General features: G+C 33.3%; 1 protein-coding gene across 13 annotated transcripts; it reads right to left on the reverse strand.

Moving 5' to 3' along the window:
* Nucleotides 1-1,097: 1,097 nt before the first annotated feature.
* On the reverse strand, nucleotides 1,098-12,769 carry LOC112005003 (disease resistance protein RUN1-like). Of its 13 annotated transcripts, none has more exons than XM_065780625.1 (12): nucleotides 12,084-12,769; nucleotides 10,584-11,682; nucleotides 10,126-10,467; nucleotides 8,958-10,040; nucleotides 8,107-8,862; nucleotides 7,899-7,993; nucleotides 6,625-6,807; nucleotides 6,008-6,162; nucleotides 3,039-4,039; nucleotides 2,635-2,906; nucleotides 2,121-2,241; nucleotides 1,098-1,363 (listed from the first exon to the last, which is right to left on the reverse strand). In XM_065780625.1, the coding sequence occupies exons 1-5, from the start codon at nucleotides 12,575-12,577 to the stop codon at nucleotides 8,320-8,322; spliced, it is 3,561 nt and encodes a 1,186-aa protein (XP_065636697.1). In that variant the 5' UTR covers nucleotides 12,578-12,769; the 3' UTR covers nucleotides 1,098-1,363; nucleotides 2,121-2,241; nucleotides 2,635-2,906; nucleotides 3,039-4,039; nucleotides 6,008-6,162; nucleotides 6,625-6,807; nucleotides 7,899-7,993; nucleotides 8,107-8,319. The 13 variants fall into 13 exon arrangements, with proteins under 13 accessions (XP_065636697.1, XP_065636696.1, XP_065636699.1 ...); XM_065780624.1 differs by having other exon boundaries at nucleotides 7,899-8,011; XM_065780627.1 differs by lacking the exon at nucleotides 7,899-7,993 and having other exon boundaries at nucleotides 6,008-6,159.
* Between the last annotated feature and the right edge of the window lie 11,806 nt (nucleotides 12,770-24,575).

The following is a 24,575-nucleotide window of genomic DNA, read 5'->3' on the forward strand; positions in this document are numbered from 1 at the left end:
GTAGAATGCAAAAAGTACTTGAAAATCTATGCCACCGGACTTATTCCTTTGATAAGAGAAACATCGTAGGTACTTTTTGTGTGTGTTTTTTGAGGGTATGATATATTTTCAAATGTTTTAATTTTTATCACATCTTTATAAATATTAAAAAAAAAAAATTAAGACTAAGAACTTGAAATAATGATTTTGAACAAATTGGGCACCCTACCTCTCATAGGTACCATCGAAGAGCCTTCTGATGAGTAGATGGAGATACAAGAAAATAGTTGTTTTGATGATGCTTAAAGCTTAATGTGTTCTCTCTCTCATTTTTGTAGTATGCTTTTCTCTCTCATTTTTGTAATATGATTTTCCGCAAAATCATCTTATCAAAGTTGTCGTTACTAACTTACTATCATGAAATTATAAAAAATATGAGTAGTTTATCTTCAGTTATATAGTATATATAGGGCCAAGAGCCATATAACTCAACTTCTCTTAGGAGACCAAGATATTTATAGCATACTAGCATGTCTAGGCGTCATGTATCATGCATCCTAGCATCTCAAGACAACAAGATTCTACAAAAAACAAAATTTGGGAAATTTGCGAATTTCATTATATTGAGAGCAAAATTTGACCCCCAAAATGTGGTTGTTTATTTATAAGCAATGAAGAGTTGTAATAATAATAATAAAAAAAAAACAAATTTGAAAGGTGACTTATACCTTCATTGCCAAAGAAAATGCACATTTGAAAGGTCACTTATGTTGAAACAAGTACTCTAAAATGTTGCCAAGGTTCTCTTGTTTTTCTACAAAATTTTCTAGTAAACTTGTTTTTTTTTGCAATTGTTTCTTGAGTGAACGAACCCTTCTTACTCGAGTAAATTCTTCAATAATAGAAAAAAAAAAATTCAGACTAAAAGTCTCACTTATCTCTCACTCAAGCAAGATCTTTACAGAAAGTTGCTTGTCCTTTGTTGGAGCAGAACTTAAATCACTCGAGCAAAACTAAATTTTGCTAGAGAAAATTTAAATCTTGATCAAGTGAGATTTTGAAAAATTCAATTTAATTTTACATTAAAATACTCATATTCTTCTAATTACAGCCATGTATAACTTCAATGTGGTAAAGGGTAGGAAATATCTGTCCAAAGATAGATTATAGTATTATACAACTCTTTCAAGTGATTACATAATTAGCATGCATTTGACAACAAACAGAAGAAAAATACAAACTACATCAAACTAAATTTATCATGGTCCATCCCAACAGATTTGATTACAAGGGAAGAAGTATATAGTTCATAATCAATGACAATGCTTTCTGTGCATCCAGTCCTTGCCAGCAACACCAATAACTATTACAACTTCAGTCCTCCCTATTGCAAACCAGCAGAAAGAAATAACACAAGTTAATAAACAAAAATGGGTCTAGAAATTTACTTATATCTAAATACAAACATCAAGTTTAGATTGAATAAAAACTCAAATGCATATTGACTTAGCCAGAGCCACTTCTTAATTAAAGTGACATACATATGAAATCAACCAGTGTTTAGTCCAAGGTAATATAGGATACTAAGGATAGTATGTAGACTTTGGAAATTTTGATTGAAAAGAAAGTTAAACAGAGCAAATACATCAATTTGGATATGATAAATCTTTGGTAACTACTAGAAGTATTTGTCCATCAAAATTTTGAAAAAAAATTCTAAATTCTAAATACTTAACACACACACACACACACACACACACACACACAAGATTTTATTAGAATTTTGCCCCCTGGCCCTAACATAGATCTGCCAATGCAGACGCCATTGTAGGAAATTCTGGAAGTGGGACTGAGTTTACTGAAAGACTCCCAGCAAGCCAACATGCGAGGCTAGTTGTGATAAACCCAACTGGTTGTCCTGATATGATGGGGCTAATGAACTAAGAATATAGGCAGTTTTAGTTTGTAGCATGTCACAAAGAAGGGCTGTAACGCTATGGTGTGGAGCATGGTATATTAGTTCAACAATCAGCAGCCTAATGTTATATTCACACATGTAATCTTTTCAATTACAACTTTGCTTATTTCTTTTCTCAATACTATCAATCATCAATTAATAAAGAAGCCATGTAGTGCCTTACTGTTTGCTTGAACTTTGTGTATTATCATGCCGTTATGAGATGAAGCCCACACTTCTGCACTGCCAAGCTCAGGCAACAGCTTGCAGCTTTTAGCTTCAATGTAACAGCCACATCCATTCACCTAGATGGAACAACATGATATTGATTTCCAAGTGACAGACAAATAAGACAATGAAAAGTTTCTAATTCCAAACTGTCATCAAGAAATACCTTAGGCTCTATTTTTCTTAATACAACAAACTTAAAAATAAATCAAACAAAAAAGTTGGGTCCCTTTCCCTGCCCCCTGTTTCTTAATACATTATTCTTATTCATCAAACCAAAAAGTTGTATTAGTTTAACTATTGATTTAATTGCGTCTTTACTTCACATATGTATTCAAATATAACAGCATAATGAATCAAGGTCTACTGTATTCAACAAGAAAACTTTGCAAATAATTTCATCGCCTGAATCTACCTATTTCTATAAAAACTAATTAGAAGAAGCAAAAGGAAAAATCTCTTGAATCTACCTTTGAAATGATTGATGAAGTGAGGAAAAAAAATAACACAAACACATGGTTGGCCTGAGAGAAGGCAACCTTTGGTGAAAAACAGTCCTAATTTTCTTCTTTCCTTTTGAATACCAAGAGAACAACAAGAGTATCTACTTTACCCCACAAAATTAATAATCATGAGTGTGCTATCTGTTGCAGATATCTTCTTTGATCCAGACAATGCCACAGTTTCTCCTCATCAATAAACTACAAAGTCCAACAACTTCATCGTATCCAGTATGGGGAAACTAGCAGAAATAAGAATCACAAATTACTAAACTCAAATGAAAGCATATATGCCAATGAATTTAAAAACGAAAAATGAAATATAAAGCTACAGAAAAAAATCTGTAAAAGGGAGAAAGATATCGGTGACTTACAAAAAATTCAGCTGTATAGATTCATCAAAGCCACCACTTTCACTGGGATTTCTCTTCCTCTCAATCATTGTTACATTGTCCTTCGGTGCTTAAATTCCCAATCCAATTTCTTAAACGTGGAATGAATCTTTCAATTAGATTAGAGGTACCTTCTCCATTAGTTCCATTCTCATCCCTATCATACTCATCATGGCTTTCACTCAGTTTTGGTATCTTTTGCTGAATCTTCCAAATCATTTTCATAAGGAGTGATGCTACAGCTGCTGCTGCCGCACCCATGCATAGTTTGGTTCAGATCTTCAATGTTTTCTTGTATGCCCAACGGGCCCCACATTTTGTAACCTCTAATCCTGGACCTTCGGTTTCGAATCCAATCTCAATTTGACTGAATCCATTCGCATCCATGAACAAATGATTCAGGGTTCACCCTTTTCCAATGTTAGTAATACTAGTGGCTAGAGGTAGAGGATTCCCTGCCTCACATGCATGATCTGAAGGAGAGGTAGTGTCAACAGCAATCTGCGCACCCCTCCCTCCCCCCCACCCCAAAACAAAAACAATTGACAGCTTAATAGCCAATATATTAGCATAACATTGTAAATATTTTCTAATTTACAACATGGGCATCGATAATGACAGCGAGAAGAACCGTTTGATGTCCTGTAAAATGGAGCACCAAACCAGAAAACACAAAGATGCTTGGGAAATTAATTGTAGTTATAATATATATATATATATATATATATGCAACAAAGTTTCTTTGGCTTTTTCATTGATGCAGGAGCATCAAAAGGTCTGATTTCAATTACAGCAGTAGCAACAATAATCCAGCAGGAAGGTTAGTTCAGCAGTACATTCAGTCAGCCAGCAACCTAGCCTAATGAAACTTGTTATTTGTAGCAGCCAGCTGGTGATCACTTAAGGAGATTAACTGAGTGTCTGAATCTTTGCCAATTCATATGGAAGCAGTTGGAAGGAGCTTGGAGGGCTGCAAGTCTCAGCTGTAACAGAGACAAGTTATTTAGGCTTGTAACCAAACAGTAGGCTAAAGGTTGCTAGAGAAAAGTAAACATTGAGAACTTTTTGTAATATGTTAGTCAGGATGTTAAGTGGTTATTTAGTCGAGTTCAACAGTAGATAAGATCAGATCAGGTTGATTTTTTGGCTGCACTCTGATACAGCCTGTATAAATAGGCATTTAACCATCTATTGTAATCAGTTAGTTTTGAAGTTAATGAAATATGTAGCCTTGAGTGCTATTTGAGAGAACTAGGTGTTTTTTGCATAGGTGTTATCCACCTATAAGTTTCTCTAATCAACTTGCATCCTAATTAATCAACCAAGCCAAAATAGCCACCCTACTTATCATTCATTTACTGAAGTATGTTCAATAAACCATGAAAGAAACAAAACATTAAGAATATTAAGAACAGTAGTTTTACTAGCATCAAGGCTAGTATAAAGCTTCTTATTATTTATACTTTTTTCCGTACTAGAAAAAACCATTGATTAAGTTTAAGAAAATTAAGGAATATTAAGAGCTCATTTAAATCTTGAGGATATATTTTCCAGTGCAGGTGGACATATAGAACAGGTCAAGGACGGACCTAGGTGGGGGCCTAAGCCCCCCCATGGGTCCAATTTATTTATTTATATATATATATATAGTTATTATATATTTTATTTCTGTAGTTGAGCCCCCTTCCAAAACTTTAGGCCCCTCTTCTCCCCAATCAACCTTGCTAGTCTAACCTAAATAATAACTATTCAACCCAAAAAGTTAACAAAAACAATAAAAACATTCACAATAGTGATTATATTTTAGCCAAAAAAAAACTACTTTACCATCAAAGAACCAATAAAACATGTGTTATAGGAGAAGCTAAAGCTAAATTTTTTTGCAATTGTAGTAAACTGGTATAAATACCAGTTGACTGTAGCAAGTTGTTAAAAATAAAATACAATATTTTATTAAGATTATATCTCTTCCTTCTATTAAAAAACTCAAATTCTCTCACTTCCTTTATTATTTTAAAGATTTGTTTATATTATTTTAAATGAACTGATAAAAAAATAGAACTCCTAGTCAGCCTAGTATTAAAAAAAAAAAACATTATTTTGTTTTTGTTTTTGTTTTTTTGGGTAGATGATTGCATCTTAATGTATTTAGAATAACAATTTTGTGTATTTATAATTTTTTAATACTATATGGATACTTATTTGGATTTTTTTTCCTTTATACTTTGGCCTCCATTAGCTTAAAATCCTGAGTCCGTCCTTGGAATAGGTTGACATACAGAGAACAGTACAAATCATGCACATGAGATCAATCAATCCAAATTGGGATATTGTCCCATAAAATGTTTGTGGACAGTATCACACAGATTGTAAACACAAGCAGTATGCTTCTCTCACACAGATCATACAAAAACGATATGCTTCTCTCATTTGTTACTTCCTATGACCACTCAAAATATAGTGAAGTGCTAGTAATCATGTATTCTAAATTCATTTTCTTTTATGTTCATGCAAATCTAATTCAACTAAAACCTACAAATAACAATGATCTCAAACCTCTTTAAGTTTTCAATGTTTATCCAAAAGAATAGAAAATATATAAATATAGTCAATATTAATCTATCTAGTTTGGTTACCCATTTTGCAATAAAATTTCCCATTTTATTGAACTTCTTATCTTAGATAACCAACATCCATATCCTACCAATGATTAATCGATAAGGCAAAGTGTTGGAGTCTATGATCTAAAATCAAATTGTGATGTCCATAACAGAAGAGCACACATATAAGATCTAATCAAAACAGAAAATAACAGATTATGTAGGACAGTTTTCAACTTTGAAAAATTTGATTGACAAGAAAATTGAATTGAGCAAACGCAAATTTCATTATATATATATATATATATATATAGGCATTGAGAGAGTAACAAGAGTGCAGATTTTACTCACCAACATAATTGAACAAAAATGATGAGCACACAATTTGTTGCACTCTTCTTGTCTGCTAGTAGTTTGACAATATTTCCTCCCCAACAAAGTCCAGTAACTTCATCAAAGCTACCAGGTTCACTGGGATTCCTCTTCATCACAAATAGAACTACCTTCTGTGCATAAATTCCCAATCCAATTTTTAATTAGATTAGGGTGCTCTATCCACTTTTTGGAAAAGCCACAACAGCCAATTTTTTGTTTGTAGCATGTCATAGAGAGTTGTAAAATCATACCATTCTACTAAAAAAAAAAAAAAAAAAAAATCTCTTTTAAATAAGTCTATTGACAGAAGACTAGGAGGTGGATGACATACCATTAACTTAAGAATAGCTCAAAAGTCACAAAGGAAGCAGTGAAAGTAGAGGAAAAATTATTCTTGTTTTCCCGTTTTCCCTAATAAGCATGGGATCAACTGATATCTTCAGTCTTTCAAGTTATAATTCTCGATTACAACTTCTAGTTCTACTGGGTCTTATTACACCATTATAGTTTTGCTAATTTCTTCCCCTAATATGAATTATAAAATAATAAATGAGACCCCATTTGTAAGATAAAGAAGCCATGCAGTGCCTTACTGTTTGCTAGAACTCTGCATATCATCATGCTGTTATGACTTATGAGACAAAGCCCACACTTCTTTACTGCAAAGCTTGGGCAAATGCTGGCAACTGAAAGCTTCAATGCAACTGCATTGATTCAACCAATCTGAAAGTGATGACACCATATATATGATATGTAGGACAGCCTCATCCATTCACCTAGATGGAACAACATGACATCAGTTTTCTAGTGACAGACAAGTAAGACGATGAAAAGTTTCTAATTCCAAACTGTCAACAAGAAATACCTTAGGCTCTATATTTACAACAAACATAAAAATAAAAGAAGGGTTCTTTAGATGGACAAATTTTTTTGGAACCACAATGCGAATGCTTTTAACTCTTAAGCCATAATAGTTACTGATATGGACAAAAAAAATATTTTTAAAACAAAATCAGATTTTATAGAAAAAAATTAAAACAATGCCACACTTGAATAGTAAAAAAGTGTAATTTTTAGAAGTTTAGAATAGCTCATATTCTATCCAAATTGTAAATGAGTAGACCCCAAGCCTCCAGGAAAAACCAATCTCACTTTCCCTCCCTCCCATCATGATTCCCATCCACAAACAAAAAAAAAAAACATGTTCACTCCACCATCATGGCCTGCTCTTTAACACCCCAACCCTAACTCCTCCTCTCCTACCACCACCACCACCACCACCACCCTCCTCCTCCTCTCCACCTCAACCCCATAATCACCCGCCTCTCCCTCCTCCTATCCACCACTTCACTCTCCCTCACCACCACCACTCCTCCACCACCCTCACTAGCCTCTCCTCCACTTGACACCACCATCACCGACCGTATCTTCATGGACTTCAGCCTCTACCCCACCACTTTCCTCCCCAACACCAACCCAAGTCTCTCCCCTGACCCTTCCACTCCTCTCTGCACCAAATCCTTCCTCTTCAGCCGCCTCAATCTTGGCCTCTATGGCCGCCTCACCCCTCTCACTATCTCCAACTTCAAGTCTATGTGTTCCTCCACTCCCTTTTCCTCATACAAGAACACCCTCGTCCACAAAATCTTTCCACTAATATGGCTTAAGAGTTAAAAGCATTCGCATTGTAACATTATTCTTATTCATTAAAAAATAAAAAATAAAAAAGAATTAAATGGGGTGTGTTTTCTCTTTATGGCATTTACTAAAATTTTCCAATTCCAGTTAATTTTTACAAAAAGTGAATTTTTTTGTAAAATCAAATGGAAAGAAGTAAATTTGGGCCATTTTTCACCAGAAAGGTCACCTTTTCTCTGGCCAGCCATGTGATTTCTTTTTCCCACTACATAAGGGAACAAAAAACGATGAGCATAATACCTGTTGCACATATCTTCTCCAATCCTGGCAATGCGATAATTTCTACTCACCAGTATTAATGAACTCAATGAATTTAAAAAAGAAATATATAGCTACAAAAAAAGATCCTAAAAGGGAGAGAGATATCAGTGACTTACAAAAAATTCAGAGGAAAAAGATTGTCTGCTGTACAGATTCATCAAAGCCACCACTTTCATTGGGATTTCTCTTCCTCTCAATCAAAGTTACATTGTCCTTGTGTGCTTAAATTCACAATCCAATTTCCCAAACGTGGAATGTATCTTTCAATTAGATTAGAGATACCTTCTCCACTGGTTCCATTGTCATCCCTATAATACTCATCATGGCTTTCACTCAGTTTTGGTATCTTTTGCTGAATCTTCCAAATCATCCTCATAAGGAGTGATGCTACACCTGCTGCTGCTGCTGCACCCGCGCATAGTTTGGTTTAGATCTTCAATTTCTTGTTCGAATATCAAACGGGCCCCACATTTTGTAACCTCTAATCTTGGACCGTCGGTTTTAAATCCAATCTCAATTTGACCCAATCCATTAGCATCTACTTGACTCCAATTTTCTTTCAATTTCTGATTGAAGAATTCATAGGGATAGTAACCCAGGAAAAAATGATACGAATCAATCTTACCAAATTTTTCCGAAAACATAGTGCCACATAAACTACTTTCATCTCCGTTGGCTTTCAAGTAACAAAGAAGCCAATGATGTAGGTTAAATGGATGATGATGGCGGAGTACAAAAAGTGCACACATAGCGACGCCCTTCAATTTATCTGAAGGCACTTGCAAATTCACTGAAGTCCCCACACTTTGATGCCTAAACCATTTCGGAATTTCTCTTCCAGGAATTACAAATTCATAAATGGGTTGATCTCCCTGAAACATACAAAATTACAAAATCATTATATTTAGAACCTCACAAGCAAGAGAGAGAGAGAGAGAGAGAGAGAGAGAAAGAAAGAGAGAGAGACCGTAAATTGAATGTGATGTCTTAGCGCTGTTAATAACATGTAATTGTAGTCTTCATTGTTAATCAATTTAACACAATTGTGAAGACGGAGGACTTCATAAGGACCATTTTCAGGTCTTAATGGTAATATTTCCAGTGAGGTACAACCATCTGCATCAACAAGCCTAATATTTAATGGAAGCTCTGGTAAAGATCGAAGATGTGTGCAACCACTCAGAAGAAGAAAATTCATATTAGATAGTCGAGTGGTACTCTCAGGAAGGCATACAAAATTATTTCCCGTAAGATCTAAATATTCTAAAGAGGACAAACAACCAAGACCATCAGGGATTGCCTGAAGATGGCAATAACTTAGATTCAATTCGGTCAAAGACCATAAATTAGAAAGAGAACGCCCTAACATGCCCGTGGGGTCTACTCTTCTTTTTCGCATTAAAGGAAAACCGATGAGCTTATTTGATGGTATAGATGTTAAGCCTTCACATTCATGAAGAGACAATGCTTTGAGATTTTTTAAGAGAACTAATGAAGAAGGTAATTCTGTTATAGCAGTTTTACTCACATCTAACTTCTCAAGACCTTTGATATTCCCCAAATTCTCTGGCAGTTCATTAATTTTTGAGCAGCCAGACAAATTGAGAATTTTTAGAGACATCAAACAACAACAAAAATTTGGAAGACTTGAAAGGTTTTTGCAGTCTCTTAGATCTAGTTTAATAAGGCCAGTTAAATGCTCCACTGACAATGGTAGTTCTTTTATGGCAGTCTTGTTCAAATAAAGTTCTGACAAATTTGACATATTTCCCACAACCTCTGGAAACTTCTTTAGTCTTGAACAACCAGAAAGAATAAAAATTTCAAGAGATTCCAAGTTGATCTTGGGTGGAAGGCTCTCAAGGCACTTGCAACCACTTAGATCCAATCGAGTAAGCCACTTGAGATTTCCAAGAGATGCATGAATCTTAGATAGTCTTATACAACGTTGAAGAATCAACTGCTTCAAATTTGGGACTCTACTGAAATTCAAGGTCTTGATCAAGTTTTGAGAGTCACTGAGGTCTATAAGCTTTAACTCATCTAAAATCTGTTATAAACCAATAAATAATTAGACAAAGTCAAGCCTTAATGAAATGGAATATAATACACATTTGCATAAGTAATAATCTTACCAAATTTCCTTTCCATAGTTGTTTGATGCCGCTATAATGCATTCTCAATTCAACAAGTTTGCTTGGTTGGAAATTGGTTGGTATGCATTTTAAATGATATCCGTGCCATTCAATAACACGTAACTCATTAGAAAGATAATTGAGCCCTTCTGGAAGTTGCACCTTCCCCTTATTAAAGTCTTTTGGAAGTTTCATAGTACCATTTATGAAGTCTTCTGGAGGTTTCTCATTACCAATTTTAAGCAATCTCAAATTTTTCATCTTTGATAAGGCTTCAGCACTCAAGTGTTCTACTTTTTGAATAGGTAGGTTTAGCATTATTCCTTCAACTACCTCTGTTCCCTAATAAGCAAAAATAATGAATTTGGAATTATTGGTAAAAATTCTTAGAAAATTTTATAGTAACACACACACACACACACATATCTTTAAGTTCAGGTTTTTACTGGTCAACTTACAGTATTATTCTTCAATACATGGATGACATCCTTATAAATCCACAATCTACTACGTCCACCAGGCTCTTTAGGGGATTCGCGACGAATGATTTCTTGACCCATATCTTGCAGCAAATCGTGCATCCATAGAATTCCTTGGTCATCAATGGTTATGAGAGATTTGTCCTTAAGAACACCAATATTGTAGTCTGGATAATAACCTAAACTTTCTAGTATATCACTTATGCAATCCTTTTTATCTCCTTTGAAAAAACATGCAATATCTAGAAACAACCCTTTTTCAGAATTTGTAAGCCCATCAAAACTTATTTGAAGTATATCCAAAATGGTTCTATTAGGTTCTTCTTTTAATTTATCTAGGGCACTTTTCCATTCATTCCTTCCTTTAGCATACAACGAAGAACCTACAACTTTAAGAGCTAAAGGAAGGCCTTTAGCATAGTTCACAAAGTACTTAGACAAATCCACATAATTTTCTTTAGGATGGGGTTTCTTAAAAGCGTTCCAACTAAAAAGCTTCAAAGCTTCATCATCATTCAACCCTTTAATTTTATATACATCATCCACTCCATTTCTTTGCAAGAAATGACTATCTCTACTTGTTAGAATAATTCTACTTCCTGGACCAAACCAATCATGTCTCGCTGCTAATGCTTTTAGTTGTTCATCTCCATCCACATCATCAAGAACAATAAAGACATTTTTATTACATAATGTATTCCTTATAACATCGATTCCCTCATAAACATTCCATATATTTATTTCACTTTCCATGAGGATTTTAGAAAGTAGTTGTTTTTGTAAAGAAACTAGACCTTGATTTTTAGTTGCATCTCTAACATTAGCAATAAAACTACTAGCTTCAAAGTTACTAGAAATTCTTCTATAAATTTCCAGTGCAAGAGTTGTTTTGCCTATTCCGCCCATCCCACAAATCCCAATAAAGCGAACACTGCCCAATCCTTCACCTAAGTATGAATCTAATATTTCCTCCACACCGGAGTCCATTCCAACAAGGTCCTCAGAAACACCTGGGAGTTTGTGATACAACTCACTAAATATCCTTCTAATGATTTTTTGGATAACCATTGTTTCATGCCTGCAGAGAAAATAGCAAAACTATAATTTTGATGACATAGAGCTAACCACGTTTAAAGGCAAAACATTCATCTTAAACTTAATCTTAGCTTTGTTTAGCCACATTAACAATGCCTAATTATATTTCAAAATTCATTACTAGATGTATTATGGGGGCAATTTTAGAGATATTAGGGGCCAAATATTTTGCAAGGACTATGTAAAGTTTAAATTTGCATGACTAGAATTTAGTCCTACTAGAATTAGAATAGGGTTAGCCTAGGTTATTCTACCCATAGTTAAAAATACACTCTTATCAGGTGGCCAAGTAAAAAATAGTAATTAATAGGAGTAATAAATAAATTCTGAAAAAAAAAAAAAAAAAGTTGACAATATATAGTATTATTCCAAAGAAATTCATACTTATCCGTTAAATCCCATCCAGCAAGATTAGCAACTTTTGTCAGAGCAACTTTCCATGTTTGTACCTTTTCTATGTTATCTTTGAAACTCTCTTCATGTTTAGCAAAGGCTTCTCCAAAAGTCCCCTTATGATTTCGCACATCACTAGGATCTACATAGTGAAAAACAGGTAGAACTACCAATCCTGTCTTTTCCATGCACTCAATGATCTTTGTTAGTTCAATCAAGCACCACTTTGAAGAAGCGTAGTCTCTTGATAGAATAACAATAGCAAACCTTGATTCTTCTATTGCTTTCAAGAGCTCTAAGGCAATAGATGTTCCCTGTTTGAGTTTTTCATCGTCTCTAAAAGTGAATATGCCTTTTTGTTTCAAAGCAGCATATAGATGATCTGTAAATTTTTTACGGGTGTCTTCACCTCTGAAACTGAGAAATACATCGTATTTCCATCTCTTGGAAGAAGAAGAGGAAGATGCGGATGGAAGAAGAGCCATGAAGGAAATGGATGAACTATAACAGTGAGGTTACAGATGAAATTGCAAGTTTGACAAAAAAAATTCCCTAAAAGAAGCTTGGTGAACGCATATGGAGGTATGTGTTTGTGAGTTGTAATAAGAGAGAAGATGGGTCAAAAGTTCATCTTCTATGACCCATCAATTAATTAATTTATTTTAGTCGGTGGGCAAGTGGACATCCCACCATAAATTGTTGCATAAAGTCTTTCTTCTTTATTTTATAATCAAATCAACTTTGGTTTTTTTTTATTAGTCGGTGGGCAAGTGGGCAGGGCATCCCACTATAAGCCGTTGCATAAAGTCTTTCATCTTATTTAATATTTACTGTCAAACCAACTTTTGTTTCCTTTTGTCAGATGGAGTCTATCTGCGCAAACCTTCCTATGCAGAATAAAATACTTGGAAGCTATTCAAAAAAAAAAAAAAAAATAAAAGAGAAAAGGAAAATGCAGGAGAACAACTATAATGGAAGGGCCACCTGCACACGAAATCTTATACAAAATGCACTCAATATTACATATTAAAATTGAACAATGTTGTTACTTTGTAATTTGGGGATACTTAATTGAATAATAACATCTTTAATTTTTTTTAAAGTATTAAAAGTAATACAAATTTTATACAAAAAATTTATTAATTGATATAATAATGAATATGATTGATGCATAATGAATAAGTATTTGAAATTTTTTTAATAGCAATTTGTAAGATTATATAATCTTACAAAATTACTAATTTTTTTTTTTGTGCTTCACTCTGTTTTTTCTTTTTTTTGTTACTTTCTTCTTCTTTTTCCGTTTTCTTTGACTTTCAAACTCAACTTTAGCTACTTTTCTCCCCACTTATGCAGACCTCCATACGCATAGGAAAATACCCCCCACAAAAAAAAAAAAAAAAAAAAAAAAAGAAAGCTAATTGGTAACTTATTAGCTTGTTAAGCGATATGTACCAGAATGTTGCAGACTAGCTAAGAGGATGGAAGCAACAATAAGAGACTTTAGTTTCTGTAGCAAGGCTATGGTTGGTGATATATGCAATCGCTTCCCTGCTTTCCCGTCCCAAAAAAGTAGTCAAAACGAGTGAACTTCCAGGTGACCAGCTATGAACTTCTTTTTGGTTGAAGACCAGCAATGAAGTTTACCACTTGCTTTTGTTTTGTCTATCAAGTTGGTCATTTTCACACCATAAAGTCTGGCTTTTTTTGTTTATCAAATATAAAGTTGGCTATTAATTGTTGTTTTAGCCCGTAGGGCCATGCGGACATATGGTTAGGCAAAAGCAAAATATGCAAAACGACATGGCAGGCGTGTTACATTTTATCGAAGCACTCAACTCAAGCACCAATTAATTGTTTAAAAATCTCCACCGTTGAGATTTTTACATCTTTCTACACCATCATCTTTTACTAAACAACTATTGTTTTATTTTATCAGTACTATTTTAATCTTTCAAAAATAATAAAATATATAGAATAATAGAAGTAGTAATGTAAATTTTTCTCAAAAATAAAAGCTTTAATAATGTAAAATGTTTTATTTTTATTTTGGGATGTCAATGCTTTTCTTTTTTCTTTTTTAATTTTTTTATTATCAAATTCAAACCAACTTTTGTAGCTATTTTCACGTGGACTCCCATTTGTGCAGACTTTCATACACACAGGAAATACCTGGAAGCTATCCAAAATAAAAATAAATAGAAAACGCCTGGAAGAGGAAGACAAGGGCCACTTTCACAATTGCACTCACTCNAACTTTAATTTACTGAAAAATTAAAATGTTTATATATTTTGGAAATCTATTTGCTGGAGTGCCCATTTTTTTATGTTCATAACATGCATATTAAATTTCATGTCAATCAGATGTTATTTACTATATATAAATTTATTTTTAATGCATAATTTTAGATTACAAAAACTTAAATTTTAAAAATTTGATTGATGATATAACTATTAATCTTTATTCTTCTAAAAATTTTGCAAACATGAAGTATACAAGAAAAAAAAAAATGTAATCCAACTGCGCATTATTCAAAATTCACATCTAATAAAAGAATAATTAGTGGGGTTAGAGCATCTGACAAACTTTGTCTTAAAATAAAAAGAAAATGTTTAGCAAGACAAAACTATAAAGATGACTTCTCTCTTAATCAAGTAGCCATCCACTCTATATCTATAATTTCTCCAATACAATAATGTAGTTATGCTATTATGCCAATAAGTGAGGTGATCTTAATAAGATAATACCTCGTAGAAAAGAAAACAAATTGGATTAGAGTAAATAGAATTTTACCTATTCATTGACGTATTATTTCTATACCTTCTTATGCTTCACTGTTTTTTCCTTTTTCTGTCTTTCTTCTTCTTCTTTGTTTTCTTTGACTACCAAACCCAACTTTTATTAGAGTCAAGAGTCGGTGGGCAAGTGGGCATCCCACTATAAATTGTCGCATAAATTTTTTTTCTTCTTTATTTATTGTCAAACCAACTTTTGCTTCTTTTCACGTGCACTTGGGATCCATATGCACAAAGCTCCATATGCACAAGAAAATACTTAGAAGCTATGCAAAAAAAAAGGAAAACAGAAAATGCTAGGAAAGCACCTGGAAGTTAAGGAAACTTGCACACAAATCTAATACAAAATGCACTCACTCAATATCACAATTATTAAAATTGAACAATAATGCTCACTTTGTAATTTGGGATACTTAATTAAACAATAATATCTTTATTTAAAAAAATATTAAAAATACAAATAAAAAAATTATTAATAGATGTGATAATGAATATGATTGGTACTAGTTCAACAAGATAATCATTTTTTTTTTTTTGGTGATTAGTAATTTGTAAGATTATGCTTCACACATTTTTTTTTCTTTTTCTATCACTTTCTTCTTCTCCTTCTTCTATTTGCTTTGACCATCAAGCCCAACTTTAGCTACTTTTTCCATGTGGGCCCCATATGTGCTGACCTCCATATGCATAAGAAAATACCTGGAAGCTATCAAAAAAACATAAAAATGGAAAACACTCGGTTCTGTATAAGGAACCACATTCTCATCTTTCATTTTTTATAGAGTTTGGAAACTCTAATGCTCTTTTGAGTCAATTTGTAAGGACTTAGCTTCTTTAATATATGCGTTTGTTTACCTGAAAAATAAAAAAATTGCACACTCAATTTCAAGATTTATTAAAATAATTTATGTGAGTTGTAGAAGAAAAAAAAATGATAAGTTCACATAAAAAGTTGTGAACAAAACGTCTCCACCTTTTTTTTTTTTTTTTTTGGTAAACAGAAATTTTATTAAAACCCCTAACTGGGGAAGGAAGTTAGAGGACTAGTCCTCTCATAATACATGCCAATACTGTCATAATACAAAAGCATCGAAATGTCCATAGGTGGACTATCAAAAATCATGAAATCTTGCTGGTAGACTTCCTTTCCTGTCTAGTGCATCAGCGCACTAGTTGGCTTCCCGAAAGCAGTGACTGAGCCTGATCTGAGGTATACGACTGAATAGAGTCCTGCAGTCCACAATTAATGAGGAAGGTTAAGATTAGAACTACTACTGTTGGTAATCCAAATCCAATCACATACGACCTTAGCATCTATCTCAACCTCCACAGCAGGTATGTTAAGAGATAAGCACAAGGACAGACCATCTCTAAGGGCGCACAACTCGGCCTCCAGGCTAGAGGAAAACCCAATATTACGGATAAAACCTTTAATCCAACTTCCATTCTCATCTCGGATCAAACCACTACCACCAGCTTTACCCGGATTGCCCAAGGCCGAGCCATCCGTGTTCAGCCTTACCCAACCAGTGTTCGGTCTCAACCAGCGGACTCTCCTAGCTTCTCTGGTCACCGCCCTACCTGATTTACCAGCACAGAACAAAAACTCAGTGGCAGCGTGCTCGAAGTGAGACCAAAGATTCTGGTTCAACCTTACTCCCTTAAAAGCAACATTATTTCTATGCACTCATAAATTCCAAACCACAAAGGAGAACATCACCTTCCACGGCATCAAACCTGATCTGTGGGATTGAAAGTTTAAGTTAATCTTTAGCCATGGAATCAAGTCTAGGCTATAAAATTCTTGAATACCCGAAGCGTCTCTGAAGTTGTCCCAAACAGATTTAGCAAAACTATAGTCTCGAATAGCATGAATGATCGACTCCCTTTCATTGTTGCAGACACAACATTGAGCATCTTGGGTGATGCCCCTTCCATAGAGCACTTCCTTCACTGGAATGCTGCGATCGCAGATTTTCCACAAGAGACATTTAATTCTGGGCATGGAGTCCACCTTCCAAACCCAATCTCTCTCAAACCTGGCAGCTAGACCACTATCCCCTCTAGCAATGGCATAGGCCGTCTTTTGGTCAAATTCCCCCGATGGTGAGTAACCCCACATTACTTAAACATGTTATAAAATTGAGTATACAATTGAATGTATTCTTGGATTAATATGAATAAATTACTAGTGAATTTTGATCCCTCCATCTTATTGTGCCCATTCATAATACAAGTCATTTCAAGATTATATAAAAAAAAAAAAAAAAAAAGGATTACATGTGAATTTTGGTTATTCACATTGTAGCAATAATTTCTTCAATATAAGATTTTACAATTGAATACAAATAAGTAATCTGCTTAGTCTTTACGATGAAGTCTCCCCCCTCTCTCATTGTAAAATTACACATGACCATTTCTAAAGACAATGGTGATGGCAATTGGGCTGCGAGTAGATGTAATTATGCTGTAGTGCCAATATGTGGGGTTGTTTTAATATGATAAGTATTGTGTAGAAAAGACAACATATTAAACTATATTAAGGAGAATTTAATTATATTCATTGAAGTAGTTTTCCTATATGTTTCCAATAATTGTAGCCTTAATTTTAGGTCAATTCACACACACACACACACACACACATGCACACATGTTGTTGTATTCTAGGCCCTTCCATGTCCAGGTCCTATATTTAAAGTATTTGCCTTGTTACTTGTTGATATTGTATCATATCGGTATCCAATGTCCATGACACTAGTAGGAATACATTATCTATTGTTTCTATTCGAACATTTCTATTTGTCCATGCTCTATGTATCCATTAAGTGCCAATTAAGTTCAAAATGTTGTTATAACACACTAAACTAGTCATTGTGGAGACATTTGAAAAAAATTATTTAATTAATCCACGTCAGTATTAGTTTTTTCTTAATTACTCCTCCATCTCTTTTACTTGCCTCTCTCTCTCTTCATTGCCAAATTGTTTTTATCATTTCTCCTTTCTCATGTTAAGGTCCAAACAAGTTTTGAAATATTCACATGTGAGTACCGTAGTTGGTTAAGTAGTGAAGTTCCACAATGAATAATCATGACAAGAGTGAATGATTAATATAACATAATTGAGCCTAAACTCATTGACTTAAGATTTTAGGTTAAATGGTGCCCTAATATGTTATGTTATCTTACTGATCAATTGGAGTCTTCCCAACAATGAGCAACTTAAGAACCTATTAAACACATTGAAGAATGTAAAGCATGGGGACTCAAGATGCAACATTAATCAGCACTCATGCATAGAAAGTTACTATGTGGCCCACAAAAGCTATATTCTTACTCCAATTGAGCGATTGCTTTGAAGTTAATAGTTTATAGTTCCATTTTTGTTGGAAAATTGTATCAACATCCAATTGTGAGTTGGAAAGTTAATTGGATTTCCTAGTTGAAGAAGGAAAAATTAAATTGATTATTTTTGGGTTGTCTTGGTGTGGAAGACAAGGCTATTCCTTGAAATGAGATTTTTGCTTGGGAGGTAATGCAAGGGGAGAAACAACAAAATTTGGGTGTTGTTGACTACAAATTTTGTAAAGCGCACAAATTAATGAGAATTTGTGAGACTTTGATTAATTTTGCAAAGTGAAAGCAAAAAAGAAAGAGAACTCACAATGTGCATAGTAGTGAAGAAAGAATAAGGTTTTGTGGTATGCACAATCAAAAATAAAAATAGTGTGTGAGAGAAAAAAAATAGTGAGATTTTTTTTATAATTGTGAGACATGCATAAGGTTGATAAATTTGAAAATTCATAATTGATTTTACAATTCTAAATTTTATTTGGAGTATTTCTTGTGGTTTTTCCCTTTAAAGAGAAATGGTTTTTTTACATAAATTCTTGTGTTTGTGTGTGATTGGTATTTTGTCTTGGTAATTTTGATGATAATATTGAGTAATTGATTAAAATTGTTAATTGATTGTTTTAATTTCCTAAGCATTTCCTAAAATTATGCTATTTGGAAAAAAAAAAAAAAAAACATTTTCTTCTTCCTCTTCCTCTTCTAATCTTTTTATTTTTAAGCTTTACTTTTATGTTTCTTTTTAGCAGTCCAAGTCAAAAAGACCTGCATTTACTGTCTTTTCTTTCTTAAAAAAAAAAAAAATGCATGTCATTACTTGAAAATTTCTAAAGGTTATGTTAAGTTATGATTTTTATCATAACATTAGTATTGGCTTATTCCATGAAAAAAAGTGTTGTAATTGCATAAATTTGTTTCCTTGTATTTTTGTGGGATTTTATTGTATTGAGTTTAGTATTAAGTTGGTGAAGACTTAAACTTAATTGAAGATCAAGTGGATTTCGCGAGAAGCTCGCGAGAAGTTAACCCGCAAAGTAGCCGCATGAGAAGCGCATGACTTGAAACTGAAGAGTCGTGCTAGGCTGTTAGTTTCGCGAGTGTCTTATGAGTAAGGCTTTCTCGCGAAGTACTTGCGAAACATTCTGTCTAGAGAATTTTTAAGTGTGACTTTCTTATCCTTCACTCATGTTATATATACTCTCATTACCCATATAAATTGTAGAGAGGCCATTTAGAGTGAAAAATCCTAAATAGGTTTTCTACAACACATACACTCATCTTTTAGAGAGAGAGAGCTACTCATTTTTAGTGAGAAATCATTTTAGCCTCTTCTCATTTTCTCTCCCATTGACATACATTGAGAGGAGATTTGTACCCAAACACAACCTACACATTTTCAAAGTGTAGTGAGTGTTTTGGAGCTTGGGAAGCTTTGAGGATTTGCCAAAAGAAGTCGGTGAGACTTGACAGATACAATCAAGCATATTACGGGATCTGGAGAGCTAGAGAAGACAAGGCTTAGCGAAGTCAATTGGTAGTAGGAGCTTGGAGGGCTCAAGCACATTAGGTAGACTAGACTTGGAGGGTTTTTTGCTATTTGTGTACTCTAATTTTATTCTCTAGTGGATTGATTCACCACTTGGAGGGCGGTGAAGAGGTTTTTCATTGAATTCTTCGGTTTCCTCTTCGATGGCATGTCTTGGTGTTATTTTACGGTTGCATCTCTCTTTCCATACTCTTGTGCTTTACTTTTATTGCTTGTTGTTCATGTTTATGCACTAAAGTAGTTTTATCGGTTTATTATGCTTCATTTACTCTTGTTTCACACTTAGATAAGTTAGAGTAAAAGCAATCGAGTTGTAATTTTTAATTGGGAGTCTAAACAAGCTCTTGTATTTTCACACAAATTTGAGCTTTCAAGTTGGATAAAACTTGCCGTTCTTTCTTTTAAAAATTTGCTAAATAGTATCATTTGAGGAAAAATTTGCTAAATAGTATCATTTTAGGAAAAATTTGCTAAATAGCACTTGACCAAACTTATTTATTTACGTAGTTCTTTTTTGGAACTCGAGTTTGGTAAAGTGAAACTCGAGCATGTCAAACTTGAGTTCCTAGTGAAACTCAAGTTAACTAATCTCTAGTTAAAAAAAAAAAAAAAAATTGCTACATAATTAAATAAGTTTGACTAGGTGCTTTTTTTCTAAATATTTCCTAAAATTATACTATTTGGCAAAAAAGGCCTTTTCTTCTTCCTCTTCTTCTTCTTCTCTTTTTATTTTTAAGCTTTACTTACTTTTATGTTTCCTTTTAGCAGTCCAAGTAAAAAAGACCTACCTTTATTTGACCTCCACCTCTGACCCTACCCCAGTCCCCACACTCAAAAGAAAAGTGGGATGAAGGTGCTAGTGTGTGAAGACAACGACAACTACAACCATCAAACATATTAAAAAATTATAGCGTTAAGTGTCTGGGCTGAGTGTTTCTCCTTACTCCTCAAGGCTTAGAGACTGAAAGATTGTTGCATTCTTGCATCCACACACACCCCAAAAAAAAAAAGGGGGTTTTTTTTTTTTTTTTCTTTTTCTTTTTGTGTGAGTGTGGAATTGTGGATAATTCAAGACTTTTTTTTATGATATGAAACAAAACAATACAAAAACACTTGAAACACTAAGAGCTCATTTAGTTAGAGATTTCTAGTATTGTTGTTTAAAATGATGTAAAAATTGTGATTTAAAAAGTACTGTGAAAACACATTTACAGTATTTATAAAGCAAAAAATGTGTTTAGTACTATATTTCAAATAACATATTTCAGTATGTGAAAAATATAATTACGTGTTTGAAATGTATGTGTGTGTGTGTGTGTGTGTTAAGTTGACAAGTGAGACTCCTGTTTGGAATTGAAGAATGAAGTTTTATGTGTTGTCTAATCAAGTATGCCCCATGTTTTTCAAAATATTTACAAATGTACCATTGAGTAACATTTTTTGAAATTTAAAAACTGATAAGAGGAGTTTTCCAAATTTGGTGTTTAAGCACCCTAAATTGAGCAACATAAGTCAAACACTTCTAAAAAAAATCCTTACCAAACGTGTTTTTTTATTATTTCTTTCATTTGAACCACAGTTTTCGATATTTAAATACTAAAAACTGTTGCTTGAAATCACATACCAAATAGGCCCTAAGACTTCAGTTATTCCACCACAAGGGCATCTACCCTGACATAAACTCCCTACTCAAGATAAAAAAAAAGTGTTGACATTATTCCAACCCAGTTCCACATAGTAATACAAAGACACGAGTCTTTAAACTAAACTACAACATCATACTGAATTTGCCGCTAATCAAACCCAATATCTTGTTTTTGCACACAAACCAATCACAAACCTAGAAACTAGCAAACTTTTAAGCAAAAGTCATGAAGGATGGAATGAGGTATACCCCTGTTAGAATGGAGAACTTGTTTAGGATAGAGTTGCAGCCACTTCATTTAAACATCATTCTAAACTCGACATCTTTTCTCACACTCTTCGCTATACTTTCCTCTGTTTTGATTTCTCCTCCATGAACTCTTGAGTTACACAGAGACCATATTGATAGACAATAGCCCATACCACTCTGCATAAGGAACTTCTAAGGCTCATTCATTTGATACGGGCAAACCGACATGGGTGCCTATTTGGCCCAAGCGCATGACCATTGCCAATAATAGGCATTTCTGAGATTACTAGAAATATTAGCAGTACAACATTTAATCATATTTCATACTGACACTCCTACCCAAATATTCTATGTACTTTCTGCCGACTTGGCTGAAATTTCGTTAGCAAATGTTACAAAACTGAAGCCGTCTGATAAGATTTTTTTTTTCATCCTGAAGCAAAGTGCATCATGATATTAGTTTTTCAAGAAGCCAACAACATATGGGTAAAACCCCAAAAGGATGTGATAAATGCTAATGTATAACAACTATATACAATATACGTAATTACAATAAAATATAGATTTCCATGATGTGCAAATAGCATTGTTAAACAACCATGCAAAACATAGTAATTGCCGATGTAGAACAAGTTTAGGAAGTAGCACCAATTCCCAACTATTGAAATTGGTTACACCACTCTTTGTTTCATAGGAAAGTACAGAATTCTAGTTATCTATAATATGTAGCCTGCGATACATGTAAAACAAGAATTCTTAATTGAAATATTAAAAGTAAGCAAGAGTGACAGTTTTATGCTATTTAATTTATGAATTACTTGAGAAGGAATAATGTAGACCTATAATTCACTTCTATTAAAAAAAAAATTACAATATAATTGGCACCTTAGACTTTAAAACATTAAATTCATCTAGCATTTTAGCGGCCTTGTGAAGAACCAAATGCAAGTTGTATTAAAACTAGTTGTCTATTCAATGAGAAGCACGTTCAAGAACACAACTGTCAGTATTTATAGCCTATCCATAGCCATGGTTTTGAAACTTGGACTGTTCAACGAACTGTAAAAGGATAAGGTTCAAGATTTTTGAGGTTTGATCGGGTTCTGACTGAGAGTGGACCGTAATGACGTCATTAGTTTAATAATTAATTAATATGAAATTAAATAAAATAACTATGAAAATGTTAACAATCTTAACAAAAACAGTATTTAAAGATGTTAAAAGTATATCTTGATTAAAGATTAGATGATATTTCTCATAATTTATGACAAAGATTAAATAAATATCCTCTAATTATTTAAAATATACAATTAAATTTGCAATATACTAATATAATTAGCCAAAACTAGTGCATTTAAAGTTTATTTCATTCATTCATACCACACACAGTTGAAACTATAAGTTACATTACATTGTATTATATTTATATTCATTCAAAGGCCTTAAAAACAAGAAGGATTAATTTCCCAACAACAAATGTCTTAGGGAAATCAATCCAAATGAACAAGAAGGTTCAAATGCAAACCTGTATTAATCTAAAAAGTGCAAACCAAAGGTGGGTTAACATACAAAATATTATGTTGTGGTTCTTCCACTATCTTTGTGAAAATTCAGAATTACCATGTTTTAACATGTGGAAGAATCTTGATGTTAATTCATATAGAAAGTGAATCAATACCTGTATTTGACCTTTATTCCCAGCAGTGATATTTAAGATCATCCAACAAGCTTTTTTCTTTATTATTATTATTATTATTATTATTATTATTATTTCTTGTGATTTTGTGTAAGAATTTGATAGAAAACAAGAGAGCACTTGGTTGTCAATTACAAACTGGAAAATACATAGCAAAGTTACTCTGTTGCCATGTATAGGGAAGAAACAAAGCACTATCATTCAAAATGCATACATGAGAGAGAGAGAGAGAGAGAGAGAGAGAGAGAGAGAGAGAGAGAGGGCAATATGGCCTGTTTATTAATTAATATGGTCTTTCCAACAACAGGAATCTATTTTCTTGCTTATCCTAGTTCAACAATAGGAATCTAAAATACAATGGCATGTATAGGCAACAGAGCAAGTCTCCACCATTATCACAGATCACATATTCAAAGTAATACTAAAAAGTGGAGACACAATTATGTAGAGCAAAGGGCCAAAAAAAAAAAAAAAAAAAGGCTACTCTTTTCTAGATTACAGGTGCTATGCATATGGGTGGAGAATCAGCAGAAACTGTACAAAGCCTAAAGTATCGGTATGTTCATCATTTGAAGGGACAGCTTAATAGTCAAAGAAAGGGAGTAGTTGCAGCTCTACTCTAAAAATTCATATTATATTTTACCAAGAGAGAGAGAGGGAAACAAGGCAACCAACTTCCAAAAGGAAGTTCAAAAAAATCTACTATAGAATTATAAGAAGTTAATAGAAAGAGTTAAGAAACCCATATCAAATCCTATCCAAAGCTCAGAAAAAGAAAATCAAATGATAAACGCTAAATTGCTCGACATATAAATTCTGGATTTCCATAAAGAAAACGTAGAAGATGTCCACATTTGATTAGAGTGGATATTATTTTTTTTACATGATTTGTAAACTATCTTGCAGATGTTATTAAGTCACATATAAATAAATATGGAATCTGTGAACTATTAGAAAAGAAGATATGAGGGTTTTGTCCACAGATCTACCAGACATTACTTTCTTCCTTGAGACTTCTTTCAAAATTTTTCATTCCATTATTTATTTATTCAATTTTAAATTAAAAAAAAAAAAAAAAAAAACTGAAAGGAACGAATTTAAAGAGTGCCCAACTCACAATTCCCATTATTTCATTCGTATTTATTAAAGGCAGAGAGAGAGAGAGAGAGAGAGAGAGAGAGAGAGAGAGAGAGAGAGAGAGAG

The sequence above is a fragment of the Quercus suber genome, unplaced genomic scaffold, assembly GCF_002906115.3.
Source record: "Quercus suber isolate HL8 unplaced genomic scaffold, Cork oak 2.0 scaffold_242, whole genome shotgun sequence".
Lineage (NCBI taxonomy): Eukaryota > Viridiplantae > Streptophyta > Magnoliopsida > Fagales > Fagaceae > Quercus > Quercus suber.

Bases quoted from the DNA above. Each gene is read 5' to 3' on its own strand.
- LOC112005003 (XM_065780631.1), bottom strand. From the start codon at position 12,577: ATGGCTCTTCTTCCATCCGCATCTTCCTCTTCTTCTTCCAAGAGATGG. The intron at 11,683-12,083 runs GTATGAATTTCT...TTTTCTCTGCAG, and splicing joins GGATGGGATTTAACGGATAA to GCATGAAACAATGGTTATCC. The intron at 10,041-10,125 runs GTAAGATTATTA...GGTTTATAACAG, and splicing joins AACTATGGAAAGGAAATTTG to ATTTTAGATGAGTTAAAGCT.